We start from the raw sequence: 11,866 nt of genomic DNA, 5'->3' as shown, positions 1-11,866 counted from the left end.
GTTGATCACAGCTGAGCAAAGGACAAAAGAGCATGCTAGGTAAAATTATGCATGCATCCCTGTAGTCTCCATAAAATGTTTGTACAAGCATTGGTGCTTAGCAGAATCAGGAGTTCTGGGAATAAAACTATGTAACTTTTATTCTTGCGGGTTCATTTAGTGGCAATCATTATGATATCTGTGAGAAATGGTTCTCCACACAGCACTCACGAACCCAAACTAGACTGAATTGTTATACCATGGGACTAAGAGCACAGGTTGTGGCTTTGACAGATGAAACATGGGAGATCTGTAATCATCCATCTGCTACAAATGGCTTCTCTGTTATTTCCTATGCCACAGGTTCACAGTATCACTGGCAATGAACTGTAATTATTCCTAGTTTCTACAGTTTACATTTGTGGTATTTTTTTCTGTTCCTCTTTCATACAGCTTTGTCTCCGTAAGACACTTATGTTTCATTGAAGTAACACACCCAGATGGTGCAAACCAAGAAATTTAAAGCAGACACCAGTGATCTGAATATTATTAATATAGATATGGTTAACTAAATCTGGAGGTGATACATTTCATTATTGCTAGTAAGTCACCCTTGGTGTTATTGCCCTCGTACCTACAGAGCACTGCTGTTTACCTTTCAATAATTTTATGCTCATTGGCTTTGAAGGGAGAGTTCCATCACTCAACAATGTCTTGATGCTTCATGGCTTAAGAGAGAGTATTGCTAAATATTTCAGCAGTAGTAAATTATTGCTTTTAAAAATACTGCTCTGAGGTTTTAGAATTTTATTGACCTAGTTTTATCCTCAAAACCGTTTCCATAAAAATTTACCAAAAATGTACCTGGGAAAAAAACCAGCAATTTCCTACAGCAATTGTGAGACAGCTCAGACCAACCATGTCAAAAATTATTCTATATAGATATCTGTTTACATCCAATAATTTTATATATATTAATTTAATTTTTATTTCACCTGCCTCCCACCCTGGAGAGAAGCATTTTATTTGCTTTCCCTTTGAACAAAATCTGACTTGATACTGATTTTTTTTTACTTCCACTTCCACTTCCACTTCCACTACCACTTAGGTAAGCCACCTAATAGATTGGTAGACCTTTGAACTGCATAAGAATGAGTGAATTTAAAATATCCGATAATGTATTCTATATATGTTTTGTCTTTTTGACATTTGGAAAAGCAGTAGAGTGTGATTTAGCTCATTTCAGTTTACATGGTGTGCTTTGGTAAGAGGAAAGATAACCAAGATTATATTTTCCAGCTCAGGTAATAATGACCTTGCAGAGGAAAATGCTTGTTGTTGTTTTGGCTTTAAAAACAGTCAGATGTTGTAAAAAACTGTGTGGAGTTTAGCCATTCTCTAGCAAAAACACCTGCTGTTATTTACCACTGGGAATCCTACACACTCTTACTTGGTAAAATCAGTACTCTGTCACTGTTGGGTTCATAGAACTTGTCCAAACTGCCAGTGGCACCTCCCTGCAATGCTTTCAGCCCAGCACACTGGCTGGTTGATGTTCTCTGCTACAACTTAGAATAGAAGGAACACCAGACCCATGCACTCTGTGGTTCTTTTCCATGTAACATAGCTAATAAAACTTCCTGGGGAGCCAGATGATTTGTCATGAATAAATGAACTGCCAAAAGCACCTAGAGAAGGCCTGTTCTCTTTGTAGTGGAGAACCCTGCAAGGAAATTACTTAAAGGGAAAACAACCTCTAAGCCACAAACATACACTGAGAGGGAGTAGGCTGCAAATATCCTTTCTCTATTTAACCTAGTAAAAATCTAGCTAAAATAAAAACATCCTTTTGACCAGAATCTGCCCCTTCCCCCAATCCTGTTTTACTCCCTAACATACAAGTATACATTTAATTCACAATAGTGAGCCTATCTACAAATTAAGATGATAATTCACTTTACATTGACAGAAAAACTTGCTTAATGAGATAAACCTTTCTGGGCTTACACATGCATAAACTCACTTCATTCTTGTTCCTGTAGCTTGCAAAGATACATGTGCTTCCTTCTAACCTTGTCTTAGCTTGGCAAATCCGTTCTAAAAAATCAGAACAAGTCTTGTAATTCACAAATGTTTATCTGTGGCATCTTCTTTGAATACAAACTGGTTATTATTTCAAAATACATATACAAACTTCAGCAGAAATTTTTGTGCTACATCTTCAAGTGTCTGAGGGAGCCATCATTTGATGTGGTAATTTACACTTCCACAAATCCTCATACAAGATATGCAACCTCATCGATGAACAAGCAAACAGAATATATAGTGGTAGTATCACATATGTAGTTATGCATTTCACCTGAAATGGGCCATTTAGTTGTGGAGTGTGCACTAAATACATATGCAGATGTGTTTCTATAGGCACACTACTTCATAAACTGTCAGAATCCTATTGGCACATGTGTGTATGTGATATTTGTATATGAAGAAAAACCCTATCTGCCTCACTTGGCAAAAAATGACAAAAGAGAGTGCAGGCAGATACACACTTATATGTTTGAGAGTGGCTACTGCACACCTTGTCATGCCACTGTGGAAAGGACAGCTGCAGGTTGCTGGTTTTGCAGCCATTAATTGTACATCTTATGGAGAGGGTGTAAAAAAAAAAAAAGGATTTTTCAGTTCCTTTTTTTTTTTTTCCCCCAGTAAGCATCATTGGAAGAAGACCTAAGCAGAGCAACTATAAGTTAATCATACACTTGAGCTTAACTGCATTACATAACTCTGGAGGAGAAGCAGGCTGAAAAGATTTGTTTGTTTCATTGAAATCTTTTGTGTTTTATTTCTCTTCCTTTTTGTCTCTTAGCTCCTGATAATTTTCTCTTCTACATTACATCATCCTCTGAAGAACGCTGGGTTGCGCAGGCAGGCGGCTAGTCACCTGCAACACCCCAGGGGGCCCGCAGAAGCTTCCAGGCTGCTGTCTGTGTCAGATGCCAGTGTTTGATCCGTTGACATGGATGAGATGTCATTGACAGATGAGGATGGAGGGAGGCTTTCACTGCTGGTCACTGCTGCACCTGTGCTACGAAAATGAACACCAATGTGATTAAACCTGAAACCCCCGAACCGCTCGCAGCTTAAAATGCAACAGGTTCTTGCCCTGTGGCAACAGGCATGGAAGTACACAGACTGCCTCAAATAATGGCAAACTGTAGCAGAAAATTTTCTTGTTTTCTTGTAGATAGTTTAGTGGAATGGTTGGCATCAAATCACTTAGTGGCAATGAAGAGGAGATGGCTGTGTGGGAGGCCACACAGGTAGGACTAGGTAGATTAAGCCTAGGATTTAAGTTTGAGTATTTTTGTGCATCCAAGGTTGCTGTCCTCTGAAAAATGATGATATTACCAGGTATTATCTAAAAAAATCACCTTGTGACACAACAAATACACTTCATGAGAATGTAATTAATATGACTGAACATTTATCAAACCCCTGAATATCATCAGGCATTATACAGCCTATAAGATGTGATAAACACAGAGCCACGTGAAGAATGTATTTATTGTGCACCTATGACTGCTCAGCTGTTACTCTGGCCATTAACTTCAACTCACATGTAAGTTCTCAGAGTAGCAAGTAACACTTTGATTGGTACTTTTCTCCACTGGATTTTTGAGCAACCTTTTGTTGACCTCTTTCCACAAAAATGAACACTGCAGTTTGGAAATATCCTAGTTAGGGCCAGGAGAGAAAAAAAAAATATTTCTAGTGATTTTACTTTACAGCTAAGTCTCTTGTAGCTGCACTGAACAGTAAGTTTCTCAGTCAGTGTCTACTTATAGGACTGTTTATAGTCCTAAAAGTATAGAAGAATAGGTGTTTCTAGTTATGGCCAGAGAATGGTCTGCAGAAGCAGGGCCACTGCTCAGTTCTGAGGAACATCTTGTGCTCCAGGAAGAGAAAAGGAGTAAAGGGTTCACACCTGCAACCCTCCTTTAGGGAGGAGTGGACAAGACAGGTGACCAAAATTGACGAAAGGGACTGTATGTAGAATACCCTCAGGCATTTGTCTATTTTCCTCAATCTTTTCTTCCCTTTGTACACATCTACTGTAACTGTGCACGTAACAGAGACAGATACAGTCATGTTCAGAGCTCTAGGAGGGAACTGCTTTTTGCTGTTGTAGTAATAGAAAGATACTCTGGCATCAGAAGAACCCTGGAATTAGTTTACTCTCCTATTACATTTGGAAAATATAATAGTTAATTTTGTAATGTCTGCAAAAAGACAGAGTGATCTCAATGGTGTCTCACTGGAGACTGCAAACAGCAGTCATCCATCTTGTTTGGCAGAAGATTCATTTTTCACAAGTTATTTAGAAATAACTCATTCATATGGTCACTAATTGCTCAGTATCATACTGTTACTTCACGTGTCATTTTATGAAAATACTAATAATTTTAGATAAAGTCAAAATGTGTCTGAATTTAATTATATTAATGACTAAACAACATATTGCCTTTCTAAATGTTTACAGTGCTGGACAGAAGCCTGTCCTTAAGTCATGGATATTGTTTGAAAAATCAAGTGTAAAGAATTCCAGGTTCAAGCAACTTTTTATCGAAGTACTGCTGTGCAGCTTTCTTTGGTGAATGTGCCATCAACTTAGCTAGGCAAAATAACAGAAGAAATAGCTGCAGAAATGATGTAGTGAAGCTTTTGTTACACTCTGCCTAATTCAGCACCACTGAATTCAATAAACTTTGCTATATTCATTTCAGCAAGTATCAGCTCAGCATCTGATGTTCTGGAAAGTGCATTTTTATGGTTATTCCTAGCTTTCAGCACAATTCCACATGACATGACTCACAGACCTGATAGTTACTGTTGCAGCCCAAAGCACCCAGAGTCACAAAACACTCAAAAACCTAGACAAAACCACACTGAATCTAAATGACAGAATTAAAGAATTCAGCAGCATAAAACAGTGTGTAGGCAGCAACACTCAGAAACCCAACCAAAAGCAGTAAGTCAGTAAGTAATACTTCATTTGATCAGCTCAACACCTGCCTGGGGCTACAACAGCTTGTTCCTGAAGGGATGGGTGCCAGGTGAAGCGTACAGAAATGACAGAGGTGCATTCAAAAGAGTAAACCAGCCCTGATTATGCATTTGCTATTTGGCAGGGAGGTTCTGACTGCTTGAAGAATTGAAAAAAAGAGCAAAAGGTTAGAGCAGGTGAGAAACGACTCCTGAGATCTGTTCTGGCTCTGTCATTCTTGACAGCTACTGTGCAGGAAAAACAAAGGAGAACTGCAGCTTTTGCTGTTTCCAAAGAAAGCTTTTTGTCTGTCTTGGGGATTTGTTGGATTGCCCATAAATCGTGTAATTGGCAATTCTTGATATCCAGTATCACCACATCAACTGCTTATTTTAATCTCCACACATGACAGAAGAGAGCTACTAAAGGTATCAAGTAGTTCTTGGGTAATAGCAACAAAACTGATCAAATCAGAGAGCAACTAAAAGGCAGGAGGAGAAAAAAACCCCAAACTAATTTTCAGCCAGAAAGGAGACTGCTAAGATAAGCTGCACAAAGATCAGTGCTATTTACTACATTCAGTATCCAGAAATGAGAAGACAGAATGCTAGGTATGAAACTATAGATGGGTAGTGAAGACCAGGGGAGAGTGTGAGAGGAGGTTAGATAGTAAGCAGTGACAGAGCATATTTGGGGCCTGAAGATTAATTAAATTTAGTGCTTATTTCTCACATGGATTCAAGTGACTGAGTTCCACTGAGAAAACTTTTTATTCTAGGCAGTTCAAGCTAATGATATGGCATAGGTCCTTTAGAACAGACAGCATGTTGGCAGAGGGTACAGCATCTGAATTTATAAATAAACCAGAACCATTTAGCAATTTTGTAACATAGAACAGAAAAAGAAAAATACCGTCTAAATTCAATGTTTATGTGTGCATGTAGACATACATAATATGTTTGCTCATGCTGCTTACATATTTTCACAACACAAATACACACCTACCACTCTAGTTCCTTAAGCAGATAGGTTTGGACACTGTGATCTATGAAACACAGAATTCAACTAGAGAAAGTGTAGAGATAGCAGTAAATTTGAAAGATTGAAAGATATGTGTAGTAAGGTTCAGAAGGAGGAAGTCCGATTAGGGATGCAATAATGGAATTGACTGGAAAACTGCCAGCAAGAAAAATGGAGGAAACTGTTCTCTATGTCCTCTGGAGACAGGACAAGAAATAACAGATTTGAACTGCAACAAAAAGAGATTTAGGCATGACAATAAAAAAGCTTTTTGAAAGTAAACATGGTAGCCTACAGAGATTTCTTGGAACAGGCTGCAGAATTATCAGTTGGGATAGACACAGATGATTCTGTTCATTGAATATCAGCACAAGGGGAACTTGAGGTCCCTCCAAGCTCCACATTTCAAGATTCTATGGTGTTGGAGTTAACTAATTCTTCACAGCACAAAAGGAAACATGATGTGACTAACGCCCTGAGACACAGGCACTCTAAGTAGCCTGCACTATTGATGGACAACTATTACCTTTTATGCTGTCAGCTTCAGATGTCTCCCCAAATGATCTGATCAAGTAATCACAGAAGCTCATCTCCAGATTGCTGTGATTACTGATAGAGCATCAAATCTTAGCCTTCTGAATTCTTGCCAAGAACATTGACTAGTGAGAATTGTGTGTGCAGACAGAGTCTTCCTCATTTTCCTTATGCTCAGAACTGGTGAGTTGTTTTACTTCATTCTTTGGGTCTTTCATTCACTTGAAAAAAAGTAAGTCAGGTGCACAAACTGATGAAAATCAAGAAATATACTGTTTCATAAATACGTCAGATATTTTTTAATAGTTGCTATACTTGTTGGTGCCTAACAATCCAAACATGGTCAAAGGGGAACAGCAAAAGACACACAGGCAGAAATGGCAATTTTGTATTTTCAAAAATGTTTTATATAAACAAACACCTTACACACAGGAAATCCAAAAAATGGAATACATAAAGAAATCTCTGTATATTTATTCCTGATATATACAGTATTTCTTGCTCATAAATCAGACTGCAAGCACCATTCTGCTGGGGAGAGATATTTAAAGGAAGAGGATTTATAAGATGCTTCTCTGGGCCTAAGATTTATTTTCAGTGGTGGCACAGTAGTTTGGTAAATTAAATCTGCAAGTTCCTATACTTTGGTTGCTACTCAGCAAGAATACAATAGATTATTTTCAGTATTTGACTTCCCTGATGTCAAAATCCAGGTGCAGTGCTACTGCTCTAATTATTCCCATCCAACACTCTATTAAATATTTTTCTCCACTGTTGCATGTTTCCCCTTGTCCTGTCAGTTAGTAATGATGTATTCTTTTTCTAATGTAAAGTTAGATCAGCAGCAAGTGAAAAATGAGCATGCAAAAAGAAATGTATCTCTGAAAATATGCAGAAAATAACGAATTAAATTATTTTACTTTGAGGAAAGGATCTGTCAAAGGTACTTTTACCCATAAACACTACTGGGACACTGCTCCCAAAATCCAGGCACTTCAAGTCTTCAAGTGAAAGAATGCCTTAGCAAATGTGTATTTCTGTGAACTCACAGTCCCACTTTGCCTTTCAGTGAAAACATTGCCAATGTGAATTTTCCTCAGATAAAATTTAGTTGTGATTTTTTTGGTGACAAGTCTTAAAGAATCTGTGGAAGACAACTTTCCCTTCTCATCAAAGAGTCAACCAAGCTTGCTGACAAGCTGTTCTACTGTTACCAGACTTCTGAAAGGAAAAACTGCCAGAGTAGGTACTGCATGCTCACATAGAGGGAGGTGCAGTGTCAGATGTCCAACAGATGGATATGTACTAAAATCACCAAATCTGCTTATATCAACTAACAGAGCATTATGTCAGTCATCCATCCTTAAGCAGTATAATCATAGTGTGAAATAAACCTCCCCACCCACAGGAACCTAGCCTGCAACCATAGATCTTTTCATGAAAAATATCAGGGCAAGTATATCTCAAATAGCAAGCAGATCAGTTTGTAAGTATTAACATGACAATGGAGTGTAATTAATCAAGGTCAACCCATTAGAAGCACTGGATTTCATAAAAACTTTACTTGGTCTACACAACTGAAGCCCAAGTGCTTCAGGTAACTCCATTTTCTTTTTGTCAATACAGAAAACACATCAAAGTCATTAAATGGGTCTGAGTACCTGAAGGAGAAGGCTGTCCTTTTACTACACCATTTTTAGTTTTTTCTTCAGAATTCATTACTTCTTTGTAGATGAGTTCTGGAAGACAGAATTGCAACAGTTAGAAACAGGAACCAGTCAGGAACAAAACAACTATAATGCAACAGTGTCATAACCCTTCCCTGGGCTCCCTCCATCTGCCCTACCTTGTGTTCACCAGCCTGAGAGCTCTGCTTGCCTAAGACCTCTTTCTTACATTCCCCTTCTCTCCTACCATCTCTTTTTTTGGAGCTGAATTGAGACAAACAGGGTTAAACTAGAACACAAGAATTGTTTAATGATGCACTATCTAGAAATGAATCAGGGCAGTAATACAGTGCTTCTTAATACCAGTGAAATTCTGATGCACTGTTCTGCTGAACAGTACCCTGCTCTCCAAGTGATACCCTGTGATTTCAATGCAGCAATGGAATTTGCACCTCTGGTGCTAAGATCAAACTGCATACGTTATGATAGTCCTTGGAACATTCCTTATTTTCACTACCAAAGTTAGGTAGGAAAGGTAGGTTTGTAGGTCTAGTGTCAGTTCTTCATGTCAAAGGAATTCTTTTGGCTTTATGTAGATGCAACTGGAGGTGGGATATGGCCATTCTGCCACTGAAATAGCCCTTCCCATAGAATTCTAAACTGTGATTACCTTTCCATTCCTCAATTGTGTGTTCCCTTTCATCCAGCTGTTTATCATATATCTGAGGAGGAGGCTGCAGGAAACAAAGATAATTAGTCAATTGTCTGTAATTATTTCAATAAAGATTAATAATCTTCTCTCTGCTTGTTATCTGTTCTGTACAGGAAATACATTTGAATACAAAGGGATTAACCCTTGTGGAATTCAACTCTTTATGTAGAAGAAATGTATTTCCTTTTCCCCTTGTAAGCAAAAGCATTGTTGCACTTGAAATAGAATGCAAGTAAACAATGCCATTGTGCTTATAATGAGCAAGGGAACTCCACATACAGATCGTTAGTACTGTTTGAGTACCAGACAAATACCAATCTTTACTAATTAGTAGTAAAATTACTACATTAATTTTATAGTTGCCCTTCAGACATACTCGCTGGTATACAAAACTCTCAGAATCATTCCAATTTTAAACTAAATGTCCATGTCATAATTCCTCATCCATTTTCAAAATGACAAATTTTTCCAGTATACGTATTTTTAAATAACTTAGCTTTGACCAGAAACATTTCTTGGTTTGTTTTTTTGTTTTTTTTTTTGTGTGTGTGTATTTTTTACCTTATGGGAACATCACAGAAGTAGCAGATGCTGGAGTTTACTGAGACAAGGGCAGCTAGAGTTTCCCAGAGCCTGAATACCTGCTTTCACTGGGCAACTTAGCCATGTGTTCATTGTCTCCCCTGATGCTAGCTGCACAATACAGTGGCCAAGCAAAGCAGAGGCCTCTTTCCTCTTTTCTTCTACCAAGAACCTTCAGTATCCAATGTAAGAGCATCTAATGATGATGGAAACAAGATCTGCAAAGCGTTTCTCGTTCAGAAGTATTTCCTTTAACTTCCACCTTGGGGCACTCAGCCACTGCATCCCTTTCAAAACATCCTACTTTTAAATTCACATTTACTGAGCTGTTTTCTGATTCACTAAGAAGTTGAGAATTTGCTCTCAGGACTCTTGACACCATTAAGCTACTCGCATGCTACAGAAACGGCCAGGAAAGTAATACCTCAGTGATATAATATGGACAAGGAAAATTACATGATAGCTGAATGGGAAAAGTCCACTGAAACCAAGAGAAGTTCCTGTAGAGTGACATTTGTATCAGGGCTAAAGACAAGAAAATCAGAAGAAGTCCTGGCCTGCCAATTCTCATACCTGAGAAGGTGGTGAGAGAGAACCAGAAACGTGCCACAATTACAGTAAGTGCCAGGACTCAGCAAGGATATCTGAGCTTTCCTACATCAGCAAGGTAAGACACAACCATGTAAGAGGTCTGAGTCCAAAACCAATGCAGCCATTCTCTTATTCAGAATAACAACCCTTCTTGGTCTCTTCCAGTAACTCTCGAAGCTTAAGATACATTCAACCAAAACTGATGCAATTTCTGTCAGGGCTCCATGTTTCTGCTCATCATGGTATCAGGGAGATGAATGCTATGGAAGTGCAGGTCAGCCTCACCATTGACCAGCAGGATGCAGTAAGTTCCACTCCTCCAGCTAAGCCCACTAAACTCAGCCTGCTCAGCTACTCCACCAGCCCTGCATGCATCCTACCAGGGTGTCATAGATTGAGTGCAGGAACTAAAATTTGAGTACAATGAGCTAAAGATGATCTGAGAGGGGTGGAACACAGAGGTGTCAATATTCCTTCCCATTCCCTGTCCAGACTGCAGACGAGGACCCCCGTTCTCTTTCCTCCACTCCCTGCTCAGCTGCTGTTCCCTGTGCTCCTTTACCATCAGCTGCCTCCTGCTCTTCAGAACCCACATCCATCGGGTGCTGGGAAGAGCCCTGGAGCCCTCTCCTGAGTCAGCCCTGCCCCAAGGGGCACTCAGGCACCTGTCCCAGCACCCAGATCAAGCTGTGTATATATTTGTATACATTTGTATAGTTGTTCCTTATCTCATGGGCTACTGCCTTTCCTTTGTTCCAGTAAACCTGCTCCAGTTTTAATTTCCAACTTTTAAGTCTCTGGTCCTTATTCCCCTTTTATCTTCCCTTGGAGGGGGGGGCAGGTATGAGGGAAATTCTGTCCTCTTGATTTTGGCCTGCCCAAATTGCTAAACTGTGACTGATGGGAAAGCAGAGAAAGCTGGTGAAGCCAAGGAAAGCCTGGAAGTCTAAGAATCTATGGGGGATTTCCAGGAGCTGTCAGCTCCACTACATAGCCAGGTCTTGACTTTTTTGGTAGTAATTGTGGAGGCATTTGGCTAAGCTGGGCTCTGACTTACAGTGACAGACCAGTTGCTTCTCTGTCAGATGGAAGGAAAGCAGGAAAACCAAGCTGGACAAGAATATCCTGCAAGTACCTTTCTTTCTTAAAGCTTCAGGGAGGGGCTTACAAGAAGCACAGGCTGAAGGAAAAATCACTCTTTAAACCTTCCATAAACAGAATTATTCCCTGCCAGGCAGAAATAAGAGGATAGATTCCTTTACTACTTCAGTTCCAAAATTCCAGGTTCAAAGGGCACAAGTGATCAGATGCCAATTGCTGTCCTCAGCTCACTCAACCACAAAATCTTTGTCTTGTGTCTCTTCTAATTTATTTCAGCTATATCTTAAGCAAACATAATGTGCCATAAGTAATTATTTCCTAGATTAACCCATTCTGGAAATTAAGACATTTTCCAGAGAGAGAGCCCAGAATAAACTCATTTGTTACCAAACTCCTATTTTGCTGTGAAGACTCTCAAGAGAGAGCGACCAAGCTGTACTTCACACACAGCTGGATGCTGAAACTGCACCTGCACAGTGTTCTAGTGCTGCACCAGAGCTCAGAATGCAGATTTTTATTTGTGAGCTAGCAGAACCACAGCAGGGACAGAAGAACCAAAAGAACTATTCACTGTGATAGTGAAATCAATAAATTCCCTTCACACTGGTAGGATCTCTAATCCTTCAAACCTGTGCA

At 39.3% G+C, this 11,866-nt stretch overlaps 1 protein-coding gene across 12 annotated transcripts in view; it reads right to left on the bottom strand.

The window, feature by feature from the left end:
- Nucleotides 1-1,069: 1,069 nt before the first annotated feature.
- The window catches only part of MAPK10 (mitogen-activated protein kinase 10), a 106,598-nt gene continuing 95,801 nt past the window's right edge, over nt 1,070-11,866 (bottom strand). For 9 of the 12 annotated variants that reach the window (XM_071753594.1, XM_071753600.1, XM_071753599.1 and 6 more), the window contains 3 exons: nt 8,915-8,978; nt 8,239-8,316; nt 1,070-3,059 (listed from right to left, as the gene is read on the bottom strand). In XM_071753594.1, the coding sequence (XP_071609695.1) occupies nt 2,917-3,059; nt 8,239-8,316; nt 8,915-8,978 (285 nt within the window). In that variant the 3' untranslated portion in view covers nt 1,070-2,916. Of the gene's footprint in view, nt 3,065-8,238; nt 8,317-8,914; nt 8,979-11,866 lie in introns of all 12 variants that reach the window. The other 3 variants (XM_071753604.1, XM_071753603.1, XM_071753602.1) reach the window with 2 other exon arrangements.

Source organism: Heliangelus exortis, chromosome 10 (assembly GCF_036169615.1).
Source record: "Heliangelus exortis chromosome 10, bHelExo1.hap1, whole genome shotgun sequence".
Lineage (NCBI taxonomy): Eukaryota > Metazoa > Chordata > Aves > Apodiformes > Trochilidae > Heliangelus > Heliangelus exortis.
The sequence above is the reverse complement of the archived record's forward strand: the minus strand, read 5'-3'. Positions and strand labels throughout refer to the sequence as shown.